This window comes from Amblyomma americanum, chromosome 3 (assembly GCF_052857255.1).
Source record: "Amblyomma americanum isolate KBUSLIRL-KWMA chromosome 3, ASM5285725v1, whole genome shotgun sequence".
Lineage (NCBI taxonomy): Eukaryota > Metazoa > Arthropoda > Arachnida > Ixodida > Ixodidae > Amblyomma > Amblyomma americanum.
In genome coordinates, this window is record NC_135499.1 from 150,952,758 (window position 1) to 150,976,661 (window position 23,904).

General features: G+C 45.2%; 1 protein-coding gene across 11 annotated transcripts in view; it reads left to right on the forward strand.

Annotated features, from left to right (window-relative positions):
• The window catches only part of LOC144125175 (rho GTPase-activating protein 23-like), a 95,253-nt gene that overhangs the window by 58,514 nt on the left and 12,835 nt on the right, over positions 1–23,904 (forward strand). For 6 of the 11 annotated variants that reach the window (XM_077658330.1, XM_077658329.1, XM_077658334.1 and 3 more), the window contains 13 exons: positions 465–573; positions 2,281–2,344; positions 3,469–3,618; positions 3,700–3,777; positions 5,238–5,435; positions 7,091–7,277; positions 12,114–12,262; positions 12,520–12,822; positions 16,571–16,660; positions 17,180–17,305; positions 17,648–17,771; positions 20,367–20,709; positions 22,261–22,670. In XM_077658330.1, coding sequence (XP_077514456.1) covers positions 465–573; positions 2,281–2,344; positions 3,469–3,618; positions 3,700–3,777; positions 5,238–5,435; positions 7,091–7,277; positions 12,114–12,262; positions 12,520–12,822; positions 16,571–16,660; positions 17,180–17,305; positions 17,648–17,771; positions 20,367–20,709; positions 22,261–22,670 — 2,331 coding nt within the window. The remainder of the gene's footprint in view (positions 1–464; positions 574–2,280; positions 2,345–3,468; positions 3,619–3,699; positions 3,778–5,237; positions 5,436–7,090; positions 7,278–12,113; positions 12,263–12,519; positions 12,823–16,570; positions 16,661–17,179; positions 17,306–17,647; positions 17,772–20,366; positions 20,710–22,260; positions 22,671–23,904) is intronic. The other 5 variants (XM_077658338.1, XM_077658331.1, XM_077658337.1 and 2 more) reach the window with 2 other exon arrangements.

Below are 23,904 nucleotides of genomic sequence, written 5' to 3' on the forward strand. Positions count from 1 at the left end.
CACCCCTACACAACTTCAGAGGCTTTGTGGTTTTCTTAGGGAATGGTTGTGCACTCTCCACCACCATTTTTTGTAGTAACAGGACTTCCATAATTCTTTCCAGTGCTCTGGCCAATCAGTGCATGCTGCAGGAAACCTTGCCTCGGAGGTGTATGTGTCAGACTCTATGTTTTTGTTCTCCCAGAGTCCTTTGTGTCATTTAAGAGCTCTATTCAGCATTTAAATTGATGTATGTGCATGGTAGACAGTGTTTTAGCAATAAAGAAAACCTCGTGAGTTATGTTTAAGAAGAAAACGCAAAAAAGCCAGGGCAACTAGCTAGAGGCAGCTTTGTGTAGAATGAAAACTATGCTATCAAGCATTAAGAGGCATTGGGCATTGCTGCATAGCAACACTATTTTCTGCCCTTCCTGATTGCCACTACCTCCCCCTTCTCCTTACTCTTTCTTTTGCTTGGTGCACAGAAGACAAGGCTCACCCGGCGCGACGAACGTCGTACCTCCGAGCGACCGCAAACGAACGCCTTCATCTGGAATCGGACCAGAGCGAAGATGAACAGCATTCCGTTTCCAGGTCAGCCACAACACTGCCTGTATATTATACCTGATGCTTTCAGTGTCGCTTGTGGGCACTGCCCTAGGATCCACACCTTCACCAGATGAGCGAGTGTGCCCAAACTTCATTTTGCTAATTTAATCTGCTTTTTGCACACGATGTGGCGCCCTCTGGGGAGCGCACAAAAATTCGTCTGGCAGCCAGTAAAATGGATGAAAACAAACACACATGGGTGACGGAGGTGCGTCACACTTCCACAAGGCACCGCTTCATATGTGGAGCGGAGATGTGTGCCTGACAGCTGCCACCATCTGTCACTTGCGCCTGTCACCAGCATGAGCTTGGGAAACGGAAGAGGAGGAGAGGTGCGCATGTGCAGAGCAGCCATGTATAAGAGGCGGACTCTCCGCATTATCTTTTGCGATTGTTGTGTTACATTTGTTTGCTGATATGCCTTGGTTCAGTTAAGTGTCGCTGAGGTCTCCAGAGCAACGCTGCCTAGAAATCTAACCATTTTATCACACTACGAGTAGGAACACCTTTTAATGCTCATAGCCTCTACAAACTGTTCACGTATGTTTGGTTTTAAAGTTACTCCCACTAACTAAATTTTACAGAATATTAACTATTTTTAATTTTTTATATTTTTTAAAGTGCTGTTCATTGCCTTGGGGCATGAAGGGGTATGTAATGATGTTTTCTTCTGAACGTGCTTGTGGTATTGTTTTCCACTTCCCAAATGACGTCAGAACATTTATGCTTGTGATTCATTTAAAAAAAAAATATTTTAGCAGGACTGCGGACATAAACTGCTAGCATGAATGGGCTGCTAACATAAACTTGATGACATACTAGTACCAGTAAATGTCTCCTCACTGGCAGTGTTGTTTAAGGTTTTTGAATAACAGCTTTATGATTCGGCTACATGTAACAAGGCACTTTCCTGATTTTCTGCCCAAGTGGCAGCTGTATATTAGATATAATGGCTGCTGACTGGGCTTGTCACTTGCGATGCTGCTGATTTCGTTTCATGATTTGCAGACACATCTTGCCCAAACAAAGTTTGTCCTATCTTTTAGTTTGTTCTGCCATAACGTCCCTGTTGCCAGCATTAGTGTGCATTGAGCTGTTGGGATAATAAAACATTTGCAACCCCCCTTTTTTTTCTGGGATGCATACATATAAGTATTTTATGTTTGTTGGGTGGTTTGAACACATAACAAGATTTTGCTTTAGCGTTTGCTCGTGTCTTGAGTGTAACTTGATGTGGTTGGCTTACACCAGGGGTAAGGGTTCTCAATATTTTTAGCCTTGTGGAACTCGTAAAAGCATCCAGAAGGTGGTGAACAGTTCCGTGTGCCTTTGCTTCCCTCACTTCCTGCTTAACATAGATGTAAAGGAGAGCATGCACATGCACGGCTGCTCAGAAAAAAGGCCAAATTCAGTGATAATAACTGGCTGTAGAGTAAAGCAGTCTACTATAAGTAATTGCACAGGGTTAGTCACAAAATAAAGTGGCTAAACGAAAGGTGGGGGCTTATTCATGTGTGGATTTAAGCACTGGGGGTTAAGGGAAAAACTGAAAAGCACCGCAATAAAGTTCTGCGGAATCCAGTTTGAGATCCTTGGCTTATGCATACAAATTTTTGGGCTCTTGCGATCCTGTGATACTTATGCACATACACTGTTTGCTGATTTGCTCCCCGCTTGTTCTTTGCTCCACAGCACCTCGTCTACCCCAAGTGGATCGCATCGAATCCAGCGGTTAAAGGCATTCTTTGGTGACAGGGTGAGGCTTCAATTCCTTAGAACATGTGACAAGGTGTGCAACACAGCTTGTCTCCTTTTGGTGTATACCATTTCGGCTTAACAATCTGGTTTGAAGACATCCTCTTCTGCCTTATAATGTCATGCTTATCATTTTCTTTTTCATAGTTTGCTGTGCTTTGTTCAGTACTGTTAAAGTTTCCGAGCATGCTTTATTTCTTTAATTTACTAATTCACCTAACAGCCAGTGCTAAATTGAGGCTTTCTTGGTCTGTACGACTGGAGGCCATCCGGTTTAGTGTTTTATTTCTGATAGTTAAGAGCAGCGTTAAGGAGAGGCTTGTGCTTATTTTTGCCATTTTAAAGTGGCTGTTTTAATGTTATAAGCCTAGTTCGAGCATTGGGTTATTGTTTTTTCTGTTCTCATTGCTATTTTTTTCAGTGTTTCGTTTTGAGAAAACGTTGTCTTTGTTCTGCCGGGTAATCAAAGAAGTGTCAGTACGCGACCATTGGAAAACCAAAACAGCTTTTGATTCTTGGCACTGGTTGGAATTGGTTGCTTAGAACTTTACTTGCTGATGCAGGTTGTCAATTTGACATTTAATTGATAGTGTTGCGATTTCTTACAGAGGTGCGTTGTTAAGTTTTGCTTGAGGTTAAACGTGGCCGCCTTGTTCTGTAATAGGAGATGTTGGTTTTACTCTTTATTATTACTAGAGCGATAAGCGAGTGACATGTTCCTATGGCCAACCTCTCCACACTTCCTCACAATAAAGCTGCTTCTCTCTTTACACATTTAGAACATTTTTGTAGGGGGACCTAAAGGTTTTAAGTTTGCAAACATGCCGAGAGCAAAAAGGTTTAAATGAAGCAGAGTTTGAATGACACCTTGTTGGCAGTCACATTTTCTGTTGTTGTCAACTTTGTCAGCGAGAGGGTGTAAAAGGCACTTGCTGTGGCAGACACTTGTTGATGCTGAGCTTTATTTTATGTTGGGTTGCAAGTGATAAAACAGAGCTAAAAGCAGAAAGTTGGATTTCAACAACTGAATGCTGCAATCTTTTAAGTGTCAAGTGCTTGTATATCAGCTCGGTGTGTTATGCGTAAATGCATTGACTTGGCTGTGCATGGTTTTATCATCTGCAGGCTTCAAACCCGTCGACACTTGTGGGGGACGTGAAGAATGGAGGCACCGATGAACATCAACAATTACAACAGCAGCAGCTACAGCAACCCGAAGTGACAGGCGACGTACAGGGATGGTTGGCCTGCAAGACAGTTCTTGTCGATGGCAAGGTGCGTTTCATTCTTGCGTGCTGCACCTGTTAACTTTCGTGCACTTTTACCAGTGTGTATAATGTGTCTCGTCCACTGCAGAGGTCAAGCGACCGCTCCTGGCGGCCTGTCTGGGTGGTCCTCAAGGGCGACAAGGTGTACATCCTTAAAGACCGAAAGGTTAGCTGTCTGAAGTTCTTTTGCATTTATATTAAAAAAAAAAAAGTTTTAGTCATCAGTGGTTTTTGCTTACAATATGTAATGACATAAGGAATACTGGAATGTGTCTGCTTGTAGCTGTGTCTACTACCATAATTTGTAACTTCTGGTTATCCTTTTTTATATCGCACCGTTATGTAAGGGTGATGTGTTTCTGTGGCCACTATGTACTTATCCACTTATCCGTTTTTTTTCTTTTACCCTTACCCTTCTCGTGACTGCCTGGGTGCGCTGCACTTAGACCTGATTTTTATCCAAAAAATGCAGCGTATCACTGAGTGGAATGTCATGCACATTAGTTAACTATGCCTTTGACATGGTTAATGAATTTGGAATAGTTAAAGGTGCACTAAAGTGGATTCTGAGCTCGCCTTTTATCGCGGGAACTCGATCTACACGTTCCGAGCATTCTTAGAAACTTCAAATTATTGTCCTGTGCAGGTGATTTCTCTATTAAATCGAATTAAATGTCCTGGCTCCTGCCTTTTTTTTTTTGGAACTCGCCTCTGAAACTAGGAGAAGTCAACCAACACGTGGAGTGCCTTTCAGCTAGTCGCATGGTGGCTTGCCACTCTGGCATCGGTGGAGTGGTACATAAAGCAAAGAGTCCACAGTTGGCCTAATTTGTGGCTATGTTGTCTGTGAGTGAAACTATTTATTCACGAAACAAAAATAAAAGCAAAAGCGAAGCCTCCACATGACCGGCTGAAGGCACTCCATGAGTTGGTTGACTCCTACCTTCAGAGGTAAAAAAAAAAAAAGGCGGGAGCCGGGATGTTTAATTCGATTTAAGGGAAATCGGCCGCAGTGGACAATAATTCAGTTTCTAAATATGGTCGGAGGATGTATATCGAGTTCCTATGGTAAAAAGACGAACTCAGAATCCTCTTTAGTGCAACTTTAATGAGTTATAATCGGCATCCTTAGTTAAGCAAGAGTGTTTTAAGCTGACAGAGTGCCAGCATGCTTCGTGCACCTTGCTTTGCCAGCAAATTCAGCGTGTTGACAAAGGAACTCAAGCACAGCCTAATGTCACTTGAAGGTGTTCTCTTTATGTTTAACCTATTCACATCAAAGTGGTCTAGCACGGTTTATTTTTGCAAGAAGGCTGATTAAGAGATATGGATTTAGCCAGCCACTTGATTTCTCCATCCTGCGCTGCCATTTTTGTTGGATAGTAAATGACCGTTACATCAGGAAAAATTTATTGGTTCTGTTCAGCCCTAACAAATGCATTTACCTTCAGATTGCATTAGGTAGCTGTAGCTGTTATGAGAAAGCACCTCCTTTCTCCAAATATGCTCCTTGTCTACAGATTGTGCCAGCACACATTAGTGTGCAGTATGGTGCAGTCTTGTGTGAGAAAGCCAAACCTCTGTTGACTGATATTAGCCTCTATTCTTCTGTGTGGCCCAATGCAGACCATAGACTTTGCCGAGGGCTCTCGGCTGTCTGTGAGGACCTCGATGAGTGACGTGGCACGCGACTACACCAAGCGCAAGCATGTGTTTCGGCTCCGCATGGAGTCGGGCACTGAGTACCTCTTCCAGGCTGACAACCATAGCCGCATGATGCAGTGGGTTGATGCCTTCCGGCAGATCACCGCCGAGGACTCTGAGGTAGGTCTAGCTCTATGCTTGTTATTTGAATTTGATGCAGTGTTGTGCAAGCTGTAACTAGACAACATTCAATGGTTGGACAAATTTGAGGCAAGGTGGTGAAGTGGTGAGGCAAGGTGGTGATGTCCGTTGTACTGGAAGCCACATGGTTTGCCTGAAATTATCTGCATCGCAAAGTTCCAGCAGTAAAACCTGGCATATTACAAAATTTGCTTCTGGATTTCGGCACCTGTTAGGCTTAGTGAATACGTGCTGTTTGGCTGCCTTAGAAATACAGTCTCAGGAAGCAGGGGATGTTCAAATGGGTTAGTGCACCTGGCTCAAAGAGGTCATAAATAATCACCTTTCATGTAATAGATTGCTTTTTATTGTTTATTGCTGCATTTTTGTGTGCAAAGGCATAACCTGCAAATAGAACGAAGCGTATCACTTTTTATTATTATTTTTTTACTTTAAATGGTACTGTGAGTGGCTGGCATGATGTGCATGTGGCCAAATGCTGCTAGTTGTACATAATGCAAGGCTACTATTCACAATGAAAATAGGAGCCCCTAAATTTGAATCCCCCAAGCTTTGACTCCTTCGTCTAAAACTCTCAAATAAGATGGCTTGATGGAGAGATAGTGCTTTCGGCACGTTAAGCCACGAGCTACGATTCTTGTTCTCATTATGTTTGTTGTTCTTAGCATGTTTTGGCACGTATGAGAGCAACACTGCTGTGCAGGGAAGTCTTTAAAAGGTTCCTCAGCAATTCTACTCAACAGCATGGCTTGCTCTTGATGCAGAGGTAAAGTGCAGTGCTGGTAAGCCATTATGCTGTAGGCAGGTGTGCGGATGGTCCAGACAACAGCTGTTTTATTGGATGGGTTATCCTATTTTAGCAGATTTCTTGACAGACATGTGGTTCATTATTGTCAGGCTCAACAGATTGATAGGGTTTATTGACGGGAAAGGCAGAGAGGTTGGCCGGAAAAATGAATATCGGGCCTGCTACTCTGCACTGGGGAACAGGATGATGGGGAGAAAAAAGAGGGTCATGATGGGGGATGATGTTGATGGGAGGAGGCAGATGAAAAAAGACAAGGCACACTTTCTAACATTACAAACGCGAGTCAAGGCCTGTGTTGCTTAAAAAGCGTGAGAGCACTCGTGTTACCTGTAGAGTTTTTAAACTATCTGGCCAAGTGCTGAGGATCAAATCCTCTGAGAGGGGCCTGGTGTCATGAGACTTCAAAGCAGATGCTAGCATGAGTCTTTCTTGTGCGTATGCTGGGCACGCCACTAAAACATGCTCTACAGTCTCTAGCACGCCATATGTGGTACAGTCCGGGGAGTTTGATGGCGGTACAGTTCGGGGAGTTTGATGGCACAGTTGTACTGTAGTGACGACCCATGTAGGAGCTGGAAAAGTGAGAGGAAGTGCAGGTTGGGCATGTAACGTGCTGTGCATGAGGTGCTTCATTCACTGGGATTGAATTAGTTACACTGGGAGGTGATGGGGATGGATGATTATGATAGGGGGTGATGATGAGGGAAGATGGGTGGTGTTGGTGGGTGGTGGTGGCAGGTTGCGATGGTTAGTGAGACATGTACCGTCTCTTCTGCATGTAACTCAGCAGCTCTCAGCATTTCTGTGACTCTGCAATGTGTTTCAGGTGGAGGAGCTAATGCGCAGTGACCAGACAGTGCTGGAGAAGGCGCAGGCCTTTGAACAGAGCCGCCTGTCACCAAGCAATGCTCCACATGCCGTGGTGCGGCCAGCGCCTCGCAAGCTGGCTCTGCGTCACCGTTCACCCACATCTGGATCACCCCGGGTGAAGTCCCGCCGGGCCTCCCTTGGGGGTGAGCAGTCCTTTCGGCATCATAAAGCATCATGGTTCCCATATTCTTGCTCTTTATTGCTAGCTGTCTTTTGTTCAGTGTCACAGTTTGGCCAGGGTTGTTCTTCTATGATGCACTGTTAAATGTCAGTCATCAAAATTAACCCACAGCCCTCTACAACAGCATCCCTCGTAGCCCATACATGCAGCTTTGGGATGTTAAACTCTATATACATTAATTAACGTATCATCATTAGTGTTTTTTGTTGTTGCTCCTGATTAGTCTCTTTCACATTGCCTTTTCATTTACTCATTAGTACCTCAGTGCCCTTTACTGTGGTGTATTTTTCTTTGGTGTTGTACCACAGTGCTAAGGCTTACCCATAACATTTGCTATATTTCCTATTGCTTTAGTCATCATTGCTGCCTTGGTGTCCCAGTTCGCAATATATGGCCACACTATCTGAGTCAAAGTTTAATGCGAAAGCATTAGTAGCCCTATTTGGTGAAATTCCGTCGGCGACCGGCGTTGTTGAGGCCGAGATTCTAGGCCGAGATCATCCTAAAAAGGTGGCGTCATCACACCGTCTCCGAGTGAGGTGCGTGCGTTGCACTGATAGCTGGCTCATACATATAGGGTGTCAAAGCACCGACTCGGCGTACGGGTGATTCCAGTTTGGCTCCGACTAATGGGGGAGTCCAGCAGGTGAGGAGGAAAAGCGGCTTGCACATACAGTCAAACCTGGATATAACGAAATTGAAAAAAGTTCGCAATTTTTCGTTATATCCAGGTTTTCGTTACATGCAGTTTTGGGTTAAGACTGGTAAGGATTATGCCAAAACGAAATAAAAATTCGACAGATATCAATTCAAGTGAACTCGCCATTCAAAGAATTTATTTAATAGAGAAAAACTGCGTAATTTTCGCTTGCTGTTTTTGCCCGATCGAAGCCACTACTCGGCGCTCCAAGGAAACTAAGGCATCCATGGCTGCTTCATCGTCCTGCGAGCCGACGAAATGGCGCAGAACGTCCACCGCGTCCATCAGTTCCCTCGCGGTGGGAACAGCACAAAACGTATCAGGCTCTGACGAACCGTCACCTTCAAGGCTATCTTTAACGGTTTCGACAAGTGCCGCATCAGTCATCTCTTCCGTAGCCACGGCGCCGTTGTCCACGAACAAAAAGTTGCACAGCTCGACACCGTCGGGCACCCCACCGTTCATGCGTAGTTCATCCCACGCTTCTGCGACCTCGGGTGGGCTTGAAGGTTTGTCTTCAGTGACTGTAGCTTGAATGGCCTTATTTACCTGAGCCTTGGCGAAGCAATTGGTGATCACTTGTGATCCGACCTCTTGCCACGACGCAGCAAGCATTTCGATTGCTTGGTAGATATCCACTTTTGTTGGCCATTCAAGGCGGATGTCCAGGAGCATCTTCTGTATCAATCGACGCCGGTAACAGCATTTAAAGCTGTTAATAACCCATTTGTCTAAGGGCTGTACCAGAGAAGTGCAGTTAGGTGGCAAATGCTGCAGCTCGACCTTAGAAAGCTGTAGGCCTTCCACATGGTGCGCGGAGCAGTTGTCAAGCAGCAAACAAATGCTGCGAACTTGTCGCTTGACATCTTGGTTGAGCTCCTTCAGCCAGTCGTAAAAAATTGCCCGCGACATCCAAGCTTTGGAGTTTGCCACATATTTTACTGGCATCCGCCCTGTTCCTTTAAAACATCCGGATCGGGCATTGCGGAAAATAACAAACAGGATTCGCTTGTCGCTGGCATCAGTGTTGGCGCAAAGCAAAACCGTCACGCGGAGTTTAATTTGCTTTCCACCGCGGCAGTCTTCTCCTTTCAGTGAGAACGTGCGGCTCGGTAACATTTAAAAAGACAGGGCCGTCTCATCAGCATTATAAATGTCGGCAGCTTCATAGTGGCTGAAAATGCCGGGAAGCTTCTTGGCCACCCACGAGGCAGCAGCATCGCTGTCTGCGGAGGCAGACTCGCCAGATACCACTTTTCCGACGACACCGTGCCGGCTTTTAAATCCTTGTAGCCAGCTGTTACTCGCTTTGAAGTCGTCGTGGCCCAGGATACAAGCAAAATCTATGGCTTTCTGCTGCAAAATCGCGCCACTTATGGGCACGTTTTGTGCTCGTCTGTCCAAAAACCATGCAAACACGGCGTTGTCCACATCAGCATACGTCGACGTCTTCAGTCTTTTCTTCTGGGCGCTTGTGCCCGACTCCATCGCACTGCGGATGCTTTGTTCTGCAGCAAGAATGGTTGACAGGGAGCTGGCTGGTATATTGAAGCGGGCAGCGACATCCTTCTTTTTTTCGCCGGCGGTAACCGCATTCAAAATCGAGAGCTTATCTTCAAGCAACAAAACTTTGCGTTTCCTCACAGCAGAACTCATCGTAACGAACCGACACCGTAAACACACACCAACACACACACGTCAACACGCTGACGAAGAAGACTTACCATAACTGCGCCGCAACACCACGAAAAATTTGTCATAGTAGTGCCACCTAGTGTCAAGCTACAAAATGAAAGCTTAAAAGTTGCTACGCTTGCCACGGAGCGGCGATAGCGGCGCTCAACATCATCATCATCACTGAGGTCTGCTTGTTTGCTGCGATTGCAAGCGTTCTGCTCGCGGTCTACTTTACCTTTTAATATAAAAACTTACTTAAACAATATTCATTAAAGTTGCGCACTGCCCGGTCAAATTTCGGGCAAAACATTACAAGATACAGCTCGATGATCAGAGCCACGGATTCGTTACATCAAGGTCAACTGCCGCAACGAGTTCGTTACATGGAGGTCGCCTATACATGGGCTTCAATGGGGGATGTGCTGGGGAATTGAAAAATTTCGTAAAATCCAGGAATTCGTTACATAGAGGTTCGTTACATAGAGGTTCAACTGTAGTGACATCATCTGAAAGCTCCCCCTGAGTTGGGTTCATATGGGATCGCCCTTGCACAAGGCACTCTTTTACTGCGGCCTCTCATCTATGTAGTGCGCTTGGCTTTGAAGGGCCGTTGCCACGGCTCTCTCCAGACACGACGCCATCTGCTCCTCCCATAGCACGCTTGGCCTTTACTAGAGTCGCTGTGTGAGGCTCGAAGCTCTGAATGTGGGCCGATCTTCATGCATAACAAACAATGCAGACGAACCATCTCGCAGAAAGGACTTTAATGAAAGAATTTCGGCCACGCAATAACTAATGCTCTCGCATTCCCACACGTAAGCAGTCTTAAGGGGAGACGCGGGTCTTGAAATGGTCATTTTATTATTAAAGATATCATAATTAAGCTAGTTGTGTAAATGTGTTTCGTCTTCCTGTTTTCAAAAATATAATTAGTTTCTGTATTTCTCAATTAGTTCCCATATTATGGAAAAATAACCGATGCCTAATTAGTTACATCCTTACACGTCGTTAAGACCCTTTCCTTCTACAATTTTTGGTTTCGATTGAAATGAGGATGCAGCTAAAGATCAGTATCTGGAGCTATGCTAATTATATTGTTTTGAAGTAAATCATGAAAATGTTAAATGAAGTATAGTTAGGTGACATTATGGTTCACAAAATTTATAATGTTTGACTCAGCCAAACAAAAACAGCATAGCTCCACAGTTCAGAGCTTCCTGAATTCAACTGTATAAGGTTAATTAAAATTGCACCATAAAAACATAATGAAAACTTCAATTAGGCGAGTTATGTTGGCAAAAAAACACAAAGCTGAAAAAATTGCATTTGAAGTGCGTGCGCCAGCCATTCGGAGGTTGTTTTAGAGGCCTATAAAGAACAGCAGAATGCGGCCGTTCCAAGGATATTTCACAGTAGTGAGCGATACCATATAGTGGAGAAGGGGCCCAACTTTCAAACAAAACCAAGATGGCGTCCATTGGGGACACAGTTGTGAGAACCGACGGGCGTGAAGTCCTATTGCGTTTCGCTCCAAAATTGCCATTGCTGGGCTTCGTAGGTGCGAAATATATAGATATTTCAGTAGTTGGAGGGTTGAATTTAGACCTTGAAAGTTTTTAGGCAGGAACTTTAGAGTGTATTGATCTCGAACATGCCATTTTTGCAAAATCGAAATTTTCGCATTTTTTAATCATTTCAAGATCCGCGTCTCCTGTGACAGGAGTAGAAGGCATTAGAAAAGCAAGTTGTGGATTTATTAAAATAATATATCTTTAAACGATGAGTGGTAATGAGCCAGAAACTTCCTTCTGGTTTCGTGGAGAAGCACTGCAGGAATGTCATGTCCTGACCCTAGAAGTATGACATTACTTCTTGGCTGCCTGACAGCCTGAGCTGACCTTACATTGACCAAGTTAGCAAAATTGTTGTTTTTGAGGCTGTTTCACTACCACTTGTGGCTTCGGATACTCAGTTAATTTGTATAAAACATTGAAAGCTGACAGCATGACATACACTCTCTGTCACTACTCTCTTATACACATGGGTTAGTTGAGCCTGCTTAGCTGTTGAGCACATTCAGCTTTTGTAGGCAAGGTCTTTGGAACCATTGCAGTGGTCACTGGCTTTAGTTGGGTCAAGAAAGATTTCTTGGGATCTTCCTGCTAATTGACACAATTCAAAACTCGGCATATCGCAGAAAGATATCGCACATTAGTGTTGCATGTTATCAGTGTGCTTTACTATACAGATTGTACAGAAGGTCTTTTTTGTTTGTTTGGGCCTAGGCTTTAATGTGCTTTTACGCTTCTCAGGATATATGTTTGTGGGTGAATCCAATTCTGGCCACATGCAAAGTAGCCTTCTTGCCTCAGACTGTGCCGTAGATGTCTTTCCCTTTAGCTGTGGCTCTTGTTGTTGCAGACGAACCATCCTTGAAGGCAGTGCACATGTGGCGAGGCAAGGTGGTACATGGCTGGAAGAAGTTCCATGGGTCGCTGGCCTCCCTACCGCCAAAGGGGCACAGCATTGGGGTGCCCCTGCACGAGTGTCCGCCTTCCCACGAGAACCAGGTGCAGAACACTTTCAGCCTTAAAAGCCATGACACGTGTGGACAGGCAGATGGCTTTCAGGGTACCAGATGTTATTTGAATGCAAGTAACTCTAAGCTACTTGGATATGTTTCTTGAAAGCTTCAGGCCATGCCAGGGAACTAAGTTTCCTCTCATCTGTGACTTTTATTCATGAGCCACTTGGACAGCGGGGTTTGTAAATGGGATTAGGTCGTGTGTTGTTGTTGAGGGCAGTCTCTGCTGTGCACACTGTGCAGTATGTGCCCTGGTTGGTGAGCCAGTGCTGCCGTCTGGTGGAGGCCAAGGGCCTCGAGACAGTGGGTGTGTACCGCATCCCGGGCAACAGTGCTGCTGTGGCTGCCCTCTCGGCCATGGTCAACGGCACGGGTGGACCGCTGGACCTGACGGACCCCCGGTGGGGGGACGTGCATGTGGTGTCCAGCCTACTGAAGGCCTTCTTCCGGCAGCTGCCTGACCCCCTGGCCGGCCTGTACCCACGATTCATCGCGGCTGCTCGTGTGCCACAGGGTGCTCAACGTCTTGCTGCACTCCGAGCACTGGTATGCAGTGACACCTCATGCTGTGTTCTCTCTCTGCTCATTATGACAAATTCTGAGTGTGCAGACTTTTGAACAAGTGCTAGAAGGGCGCATCAGGAATGAAAAATTGGTACTGTGGTTTGCAGTCCTGTCTGCAGCTCATTAACCCGTTTATCTCAAGTGCGGATTGGTATCTTTCTGTCATGCTCTCTGTAACGGTGCTAAATGGCATCATTCTGAATATAGCATGCTGTGCATATTGTCACTATGGCCACCACTACTTGTGTGAAATAATGAAAAACGATTTGTTGGATAATGGGTAAAAGATGTCATGAGTAGGAACACTATTGTTGGGCTTGGATGTTGCTTCATTTTCTTTTTTTTTTTAACAACCTAATGAATGGCAAATCCTTGCGTTCTGTGGCTCTGGGAGAATTACCAACCTGGCAGGTGAGCCAACTTCTACAGCCCGCATTAGATCTAGTGGCATGTCACCCTTGTGCTTTAGAGGGCTGCACCACCACAGGATCATAGCAACAGAGGATAATATAGCTTTGTCTCTTTCTTGTTAGTGTCCTTGTTTGCGCCGCCGTTCATTTCATCATGCACCAACTCGCCCCTCAGGTTGTTATTCTGATAATATAGCTCCTTGAAGAATTATATAGTTTCATTATGGCAGGTGGCATAAGAAGTGCTTTTGTTTCTTCATGTGTTTGCTGGCAGGTCCTAGAACTTGATGGCATTGTGTTGTTCATGAAGAGTATGTTGCATTGTGTACATTTGGTGGTGTCTGTGGTATGAAACTGCATTTACTTCATTTTGAGACCCCCGTTTATGTGGCACACCTGTAATAATAAAAAGGGAGTGGGGAAAGGGCAATGCTTAGTTTTATTGAAGCACATTTAAAATGCTGCATATTCATCACCAAAGATATACTGACATTTATATACTAGTGGAATGTATGCGGACAGCACGTGTGCATGATAAAAAAAATGAAGGTGTAGATATGTTTGACCACAGCACAAGTGGTTTGCATATTCTGCGCTACTGTTTTGCAGGAATTTTTATTTAGGGTACCTAGGCTCTACTGTATGCAGTACTGACGTAACATTGTGCAGGGTCTTGACTTATTGCTATACTGCTGTCATTATTTGTTGTGGCTGCGTGGAGAAAGAGCAGTCTTTGTTAGGATGCACGACCTGATAAAGGGTTGCTCTGTGAATACTGTTTCAACAAGCAGACTTAAAGGGGATCTTAAACACCTACCAAGGAGTGCACATCAACTCATCTCTGCATTGTATCATCATGAACATCTGTGCCAAATAATGCACTCTAAACACACAGCAGAGAACCCAAAATCACGCGTGAAAGTTGGCGAGCCCTTTCCGGCGACTTTTTCATGCTCGCACCCTCCTCCGTCGCACCGCTCCTGCATATACTAGTTCAGAAATGGCTATTGGTTAGATTCTTTCAGATGTCAGGCAGCTACCATGGCCGCAGCCAATAAGCAGCGTAGCTCCGGCGGGTCAGGAAGCTCTGCCCCTGGCTGTGGGGTCGGCGTGCAAAAAGCTTTCTCGCAAAAAGGTTTTGCATGCAAAAGCAAAAAAGTGATGAGAGGAAAGTGAAAGGTGCGAAGAGGCTGAAATGCAAATTCTGACTAAAGATAACTCAGCTTCTGTAAAGCGCATTGAAAAAATTGTTGCTGGAGGATATTCATGAAGCGGTGTCTTTTAACATCGCAGACGTACCACAACTTTATTAGAGCCCCTTTCAGAGCCTCGTTAATGTACAAATTTATGCATGGTGCCTCAACAGACATTATTTTTGGTCAGCACAGGTTTGAACATAATTATTGAACATAGTTTAACATCGTTATAGCGAATATGTAGGTCAAAAATTACAAATTAATTCAAGATAGGCGAATCTGGCAATATAAAATTTGGTCAGGAACACACGCAAGAGTGGGACAATTTGTTCAGCGAAAAGATGAAACTCATGTGACTCTTACCAGAGCAGTAAAATATTGTATTTACTCGCATATAACCCTCACCAAAATTTGAAAAAAACGCATTGGGGGGGGTCGGCTTCACGGCAGTGCGCGGCGGCCTCCCCACTCCCCCATGTAGTCCGTCATCCACATCGTCATCGGCGCTTGTCAAGCCAATGAGGATAAGCTCCACATCCAATCCAATCCAATCCGAAGAGGGGCCAATGAAAGGCGTAGTCAAATCCACACTCATACTCTGTTTATTCTTCCCCACATTATTGACCATGTTTTCTTCAGCCATCTTTGTTGAGCGTAGTGTCAGGCGCTGTTTCGTGTACTGCACCCCAGTTTGCACTGCTTGCCTGCTTTGTTTTGGCGTCATGAGTGCGACTCGGTGGCAGTGTTTCACATCGAAAGAGAATCTAAAGATTATAGCCACTGCGAAGAAATCGGCAACAGAGCTGCTGCTCGTACTGGATGCTCGATGCTCGTACTGGATTTCTTCCGAGGCCTCTGCACTGATGCGGTGAAGGCTCACCTCGCCAAGACCGGCACCGACGTCGTTATAGTACCTGGCGGCATGATGTCCATGCTACAGCCACTCGACGTGTGCCTGAACAAGCCGTTCAAGGCACACGTGAAGCGGCTGTATGCCCAGTGGATGGCCGACAGCCTTTACGTTCTCACACCGACGGGACGCGTGCGAAGGCCCGATATTCTATTGCTGTGCCAGTGGATCGTGGATGCGTGGAAAGTGATACCGGTCAACTTGTTGCGTAAAAGCTTTAAAAATAGTGCCTTCTGTAACAGCTTGGATGGTTCCAAGGATGACTATGTCTCTGAGAGTGGTGATGAAGTCTCGGATGGCAGCAGTGAGAGTGGCGACGATTGAGAATCGGATAACCAGTGATGTGGTGGTGGTCATTTGAATAAATGTTCTGAAAACGAAATGATCACTGAGTGTGCAGTTGCATCTTTCTAGCGCCCATTTTTCTTTTTTTTCAGGTAAACGTGCGGGTTATATGCGAGGTTTTCTTTTTCATGAAGTTCAAAGTTAGGGGGCAGGTTATACGCGAGTAAATACGATACCTTTCCGAAGGATGGTTACTGCAAGGCTGAAACTGTCCACACGAGCACTTCCAGGGTACTGTCAATGGGTGCGAGAGGTTTGAAATTTTGCTGACCGCCTGGATAACAGCTTCATTGTATCGTCCGTGGCTCTCCTGGCGAGTGTCAGATAAAGGCACAAACCATGATGCAAACGCTTGTTACACCACCATCAGCCTCTTGCGTATTGCATTCGTTAGCCTGCCACCTGCCATTGCAGTGGGTGTCGCTTGGTGCTGAAAAGTTTGATACATCTGTTTTACGTAAAACCACATTCGATATATAAACCACTAAAATGCATGTGTTAGTTAAAAATATTTCTGAAGAGCTCGATATGGCCAATAGTTCAATATATCCAGATTCGACTGTACCTGTGCTGAATTGAATTGAGTTTGTGACGAGTGCATCTATGTGCTATCCATGTCTGATTAAAAATAATAAGCTTCTTTGAACTCTTCAAACAATTGGCATTTAGAACATGTGCTAGAGAGTGGCAATGCTTGTGCATGTTGCCAGCACATATACATGACCCAGGGTTACTGTGCCGCAGAGCATCTGGAATAATCTAAGGTCATTGGTGAGGATCCAGAGAAAACAGAAAAATTAGCTCAGTGCATGGCAGTCATCCTGTGTGAATGTTTCTTAATTGCATTCTTTTCTTCACTTTCACTGCAGGTACATGAGCTTCCCATGCACAACTTTGAAACTCTCAAGTTCCTCATGCAACATCTCAAGAAAGTGGTTGCCCATAGTGAGACCAACAAGGCAAGGCCTATATGTTTGCTTTTTTTTTTTTTATCTCTGTTTACTTCTCCGGCTGTGAGGTCACATTGGCAGCACCTTGTGCGACGGCATATTGAACTGTGTGTTTTACTGAGGAACATGGTTCGGTTTATTGATGGTGTGAGTGAATGAATGCTTGACACGTAGCACGCATTAAAGTTGTTTGCTAAGAAGAATTTTCACGTAGCTGGCTCTTTACTTTGATCTGGTGCCCCACTAGTCTTTTACGGCAAAGAAAATTTTTGTAGTGTTGCACATCAGATATGTGACTCGTGTGAACTTGCCAGCGTGTACAATGAGCGCAGTTCAGTTCTCTCAAATATTAGCTCGGGCAGAACTGATGGCAAACTGGCCACATTTATGCTGAGTGTCTCCATAGTTTGCATGTCAGTCCGAGCTGTATTTCTTTTTTTAGCGTCAAAGATGTTATTTATCTGGATTGATCTTGTAGCTGCTGTTTACATGATTGGAGCTTGCCATTTTTGCTCTTCCATTGTCCAGATGGAAGCTCGCAACCTGGCCATCGTGTTTGGGCCAACATTGGTGCGGACGGCTGACAACAGCATGTTGACCATGATCACGGACATGTCCCACCAGTGCCATATCACTGAGGCGCTCATCAACTATGTGAGCCAACCTCTCATTTTCATATGTTGACTGACGGCAGATACTATTGTGAAAAATCATGAGTAATCGAACAGTTCTGAAGAATTAATCAACTTGACAGAGTGACGTGAAGGAAGCTTGTCTGTGCTGCAGTCGCGGTTCTCTAGATTTCGCGCAATCTTATCGACCTCTACTTTCATCATTGTACACATGGGCGAAGTTGTTATGTGTACTGGTGTTCAGTTAGGTGCGTGCTTTTAAGCTGTGGTGCATGTGGAAACGCTGTCTGCAGCACTGTACCAAATTAGAGGAGTTGCCACTGGCTGGAGCATAGTATTTTTGTTTAAACATCTAACGTTGCAGGTGGACTATGTGTTCAGCCCTTCGGATGAAGCCGCAGTCCCAGACCTACCTTTGGATGTGACCGCCCTTTCGGACACAGACTCTTCGGTGCTGCTTGGAAACTTGCACAAAGTCAGTGGCCAGAGTAAGTGACCTGTAACTCTTTTTTTTTTTCCTTTGGGTCCTCCAGGCATCCCAGTCTGTCCCTGGATTTACTGTATTTACGAATATAATGTGAGGGGGAGTTTGATACTTCATGAAAATGAAAAGAAAAGGTGATTATAATGTGATATCAACCTATTCAAGCCATCTATAGCTGGAGGCTCAAAGAGTGAGAGAAGGCATGCTAAAATGCAGAAGTAGCGGATATGTCGATATTATCTGAGAGGCAGCACTTCAGAAAGCATGACATCACAGAGCACAGCAAAGCCTCTGGCACGCTAACACATGCTGTCTTCCTTGCCACTACTGCTTTATGAGTACGGAAAGCTGAGCAAGTTGATTACTATTATCCATGGTAAAACAGTGCGGAAAAACACGAGGACGGAACAATTCTTTGGACAGGACAGCCGGTTCAAATTTGGCACTGCACTGCAGGCAACCTAAGCACACGTGCGCCCCATTGCTTCATCAGACATCCGTTATCTTAAAACATAAAGATCAGATAGTAAGGGAACTAGTAGAGGCATATCACATTAGCAAGCCCTCATTATCATTGGCTAACCACGAAATCACCTGTTTGGAGCATGCATTTGCAGCAAGGTAGATTTAATGTGTTCAGTGATGATGCAGTGTTTCTTGAATATTTTTTTGCTCTGTTTAGTGTTTGGCGGGAATAGTATATGTACACACGTGCGTAATAAATCAGTTGAAAGTCACCGCTCGTGTCGTAGTGTTTGTTCCGTCCTTGTGTTTTTCCGCGCTGTTTTACCATGGATACTGCTTTATGTTTTATGCTGCTTAATATCAATGCGAAGCCATTATATGGCTCATGGTGAGGAAAATTTGGCGTTGTCATTGTCCACACCAGGCGGTTCGAAAACCCACGTGACCTCATGATGTCATCGGCAGTGCCTACATCATCAGGAAAGAAAGAAAAATAAAATTTTTAAAATGAAATTTCTCCTGAAGTGGGTTTTGAACCCAGACTGGCACGAACAGAAGAGCTTCGCTGGCCACTTCATTAGAGTGCCATCACGGCAGCACAACACTTCGCAAGCCAAACTGCCATTCTCTCACACTGGGGTTTGGTTAGCATTGTCTTCATCAACTTCCATTTGGGTGGCACGAACAGATCAGCTTTGCTGGCTACTGTTTTGGAGTAGCATGCCGCCACCGCGGCACAACACCCCACGCGCTAAACTGCAAGTCTGTCGTGCTGAGTTTGGGTATGGTCATCTTCGTCAGCTTCCGTTCTGTTGGTGTGAAAAGCTCAGTTTAGCTGGCCACTGCATTAGAGTGGTATGCCATCGCCACAGCCAAACGCCCGGCGAGCATGCTTTCACGTTCGCAGCATGTAAGTAGTCTTAATTGCCTTCCATAATTTTTATGCCCATACGCCCTTCCTTCTTTTCCCTACTCCGCTGAACTCTTTCAGTGCCTTCTCTTCCTCAGCTGCGTGCACCGCCTTTTTTCCATGCTCATAGCCACTTTCTTTTGCCCGTGCGTCGCGTGGCTTCAAGGCTTTCGAAAAGTTGTCTTCTCCTAGCTGCTTGTGAGTCTGGTGTAGAATTAGCACAGTGTCTACGACAATGGTGCGCCGAAAAACTCAATTGCAAACTTCACAGCTGTACACATCGGGAAAAAAAAACTGCCCAGTAATCATGCGAAGCCCCGACTGCAAAACCGTTCAGTTTTCACGATCGCGCTGCGTGCCCAAAATGAGCGGCTAATCGTTTTTTGAGCACAACAAGCACAACCTCAGACTCGAGCCACATGAAAGCGGCCACTGCCTGCGACCCTGAAATACCCCAAAATACCCCCATATAAGTGGCCACTGCCTTCGCGATTCGAAATGCCCCGAATGTTGAATGCATAGGTGGCGATCGCGGCCTCGTGCATTGCTTGGTCAGATTAGAGCAAGGGTTGCACGCGCGCAGTAATTGAACTTGAAACAGCCAAAGCTCACTGCCTTTTTTGCACCTGAATACAGTTTTGCTTCACTGAATACATTGTATTTTGACTTCCTCGAATTGTGGCGCAACTAAAGCTCGACTGTTTTAGATTTTCTTGGCTGGTCGCTTATTTCTAATTATTGCTTATACTGAATTTTTTCGACGTCCCGCTGACTTCGTTATAACGAGAGATTACTGTACTTTTATGTTAAAATGGCACCCAAAAGTATGAGAACCTTATTGGTGTACTGTTCAGTCCAAGTCCATTGAGCATCGTAGCACTAAAGTTTATATTGCTAATCACACATATCATTATTCAAGAGCCAACTTGTATTGCAGGTTAGCCTCCTTATATTTGTTCTATTTTAAAACTGTTCATTCTAAAATGTGATGTTATCGTTAAAATGCTTTATTCATCGTGGTGCCTACCCATTCTAGTTGTGCAGACATGTTTTGCATCCAAACGCGGTTATGATCTGGGTTTTCACAGAGAAAGCAATTGCTTCTAAACTAACACAAGTGGCATTATCACAAGTCGGCCACAACTATTGGGTCTGCCATGCTGCATGCAGTTGTCTAAAAGAACTATAACCTTGGCCCTCTCTCCCTCATCCTGTTCACTGTAGCAGGCAGCAACCCGGAGGTGTCTCCGCGAGATCTGGTCTCGTCACTGGTGAGTGCAGCGAACCGCAAGCTGCGTCAGCGCAAACTGTCTCTCACCGTGGAGAGCAGTGGTCCGAGCAGCGGGACCTTGAAGCCTGGCTCACGTGTCAAGGACAAGATCCTGGCATTCGAGAGCAAGGTGGGCGATGAGCCCAGCAGCAGCAAGGCAGCCAGCAATGGCTCCCTACCTGCCGAGAGTGCCTCCCCGCCACCTCCCCCACTCTCGGCCGGCTCCAACAGTTATCCCCCGTCTCCAACACGGACTCTGCTCGGGTCGCCGCCCCAAACACCTTCCGTGTGCTCAGAGTGAGTGGCTCGGGCTTGTCTCGTGATGCTGGCCGGAGGGGTGCATGATTTTAGGCAGCTACCACCTCTGTTAAATTGTAAGCCAGCCTTTGAGCCTGCACCTTTGATCATATTGCAGACTGCAAGAGAGAGACAAAATGGTTAAGGGATGTGTGGATTGTTTTAGAGATGACTACTAGAACATACATGATAATGCAAAGTGTTGTGCATGACACGAATGAAGTAGTGTGTATTCAGTATAGGGTGTGATTTCAAGTCTCAGTCAGCTTCGACCAGCTAGAAGGCTAATTAGATGATGCCTGTTTATATAGAAAACATCACATGTGCCTGATGCAAAAATATGCAATGATGTTTTTGTGCTGTGTTCGTTGAATGCAAGATTGTAGGTTTAATTGGCTTCTACAGTTGTTGTTTGGCAGGACACTTCTAGCTATTTTGTTGTGTTAGCCAGTGCCTCGCATTCAGGAATTTATTTCTGCGCTGCTTTGGAACCTGCAGCTGATTCAGTAAACACTTATTAATTTGAGCCTTACGGAGATGCTTAAAAGTGTCACATTAGATGAAATTTGAAATAATGTAATTAACGTACAGTAGAATCTTGATGATATGATCCCAGTTGATACGAATTTGATACGAATGATATGAATTCATAAAATGCTCTGGCCAGAGTGAACTGTGTGCAGTGAGCAGAAATTCGGATGTTGCAAACAACCCCCCACCCCACTGCGGATGATAGGATACATGAGCAGCAACCACACCCTTGAGCACCAAGTAGTTGCTGCCCGTACATCACCAACGCCAGGATCACCAGTCACGCGATGCTTACCGCGAGTAGTGAGCGGCATTGGGCAGCCCTAATATCGCTGACGTCGGGGTCTCCAGTCACGTGGAACATGCTGCGATCATTGAGCAGCAGTGCGCAACCAGCACAGCACCGACGTCGCGAAGCAGTGGTGGCATGCAGCTGAAAGTAAGCCCCGCTCGCCAAAAACAGATGTTTGTAAATTCTGCATATGAATTTTCTTCAATTTGGATAATACGAATATTTCTAATGACCCCATGATTGGGACTCGGCTGCATGTGTGTCTTAATTCTAGTGACATGTGTCTAATTATCCAAAAGTTTGAATTTTGCAGTCTACCTTAATGAGCTTTCACGACAACTTTAATAAAAAATGTTATGTATCACAACCTAACTGCATGGCATAGACGCGTACGTATTGGTAGTCCAACAATCACTCATCGATTGGCTGGTTTGACACTTCCTCATGCAAAAGCGGTGTACAAATGTTTGATGCGGGAAGTAGTTTCCAGTTAAAAAACTGGTGATCTTGTGTTTTGGTGATCTCTCTCTACACATTTTTTTTGCACTTGTATGCATTGCAGCACTCTGATTTCCATGGAATGCTCATGTTGCTTTGTTTTCTTCTTGACATTGAAAGAAACACAAAATGATATTACATGACGAGACTTTAGGCACAAGAGCTCAGAGTTGCATAGTGGTCATAAGCTGACCCGTCGCACTTTCACATGTGCTTTTGCCCGCACACAGAGACCTATGCTCGTCATTGGCAAGCGGGAGTGCCTCGCCACGCACCTATGGACAGCTGAGCGCGCTAGCGCAGCAGAAGGTGCGTCACCTGGAGGAGGAAACTCGAGCCCAACTGCGGGCATCGTCTCGTCGCTGCTGGCCGCCGCCTGCATGCCCCGGAGGACCTGCCCAGCGTGAGCAGATCGAGCGCGACTGGCAGCGGGCTAAGCAGGAGCTCGAGCGTGAAGACCTGCTCGACTTTTTGGCTGACGAGCCTACGGCCTACCTCAGGCTACTCGGGGGCAGCAGCGGGGGTGAGCAGCAGTCGTCCCCGGTGCCTTTCAGCCCACTCACCAGTTCCACAAGAGGCTTCTTTCGGCTGCCTCAGGTGTCACAAGCATCACAGGCACCAGCACCACCTGAAAATTCAGGTCAGTCACATTTGCCTGAGCACCGGGATGATCTGTTTTTCAATTGTGAACTACTAGTCTGGCCAGGGTCCTGGGCAGTGTGTGGGTACTTTTTCAGCTGTGTTGTCAAAAGCCACATACGCACCTTTAAGAGCAGTATGTGTTGTTGCCTGAGCCTTGTAATGGCCTAAAACAGATCAGTTCAGCTTGCCTTATCAATCCCTACACCACAAATTACTTTGCAAGAAATAGTAAAGAACTAAAGTCGGACGAGAATTATCAATGGCCATTGAGCTGATGACAGTTGAGCTTAATAACTTTGGCTAATGAGGTTTAACGTCCGGTTCCAACCAGAGTTCTGGCAGGACAATCGCAAGGGCATTAAACACTCACTGTAGACACCATAGCAGGCAGCCAAAATGCTCTCACATTTTATTATATGAGAATGTGGTTGGGAATGCCCCCAGGTTTTTCAGATTAGGTTTTCACTTGGTCTCAGTAGCGCAGGATCTGCTACCCCGTTATGGCCAGGCACACGCTGTTGTAGTTTCTGCATGCTGACTGTGAAATTGAATGCAACTTGCTGTTCCCTGGTGGGGTACAGTTCCACACACCTGGGTTTTGAGCACATTGTTCTTTTTTTTTCTTTGAAGTAGCCCGCGATCAACATTTATTCATTAACTGTTATTATTGGTGTCATCGCTTCGATATTTGGCATTGCTGGTTGTTTGAAATGTGAGGGAAAGCAGAATTTTTTGCACCATGGTAACACTCTCATTTTCCTTATTTTTTATGGTCTCATTATAGAATGATTGACAGAACACATTTCAAAGGGCTTCAATTCAGGTTTGGTGGAGTTCTGTTTTGCAAGTGCTGTCTGATGGATGTGGTAGTAAGTGGTTTATTAAAATAATAATAAAAGGAAGGAAAAGATTTTTGATAGCCCGGGCATCTGCCATGGATACTGAAGCTCCTAGACAGCATTTCATGCTTTAATTCTTCTGTGATAAAGGAAGGAGTGATCAGCATTTTTTGGTCACTTGTTTTTATGTGTTGCAAGCTTGCATTATCTTTGTGCTGTAAACTAGCATTATGGTATGGTTTTTCTGCACTGTCCTGATTTTGCTAACAGTCAACTCGATGATGCAGTTCCAACATTGAAAGCACATATCAGCCACATTTTTATTTACAAAATTACATGAAAAATACTTACCTCATGCTGAAACGTGAAATGCAGACTCCGACCAAGAACTAA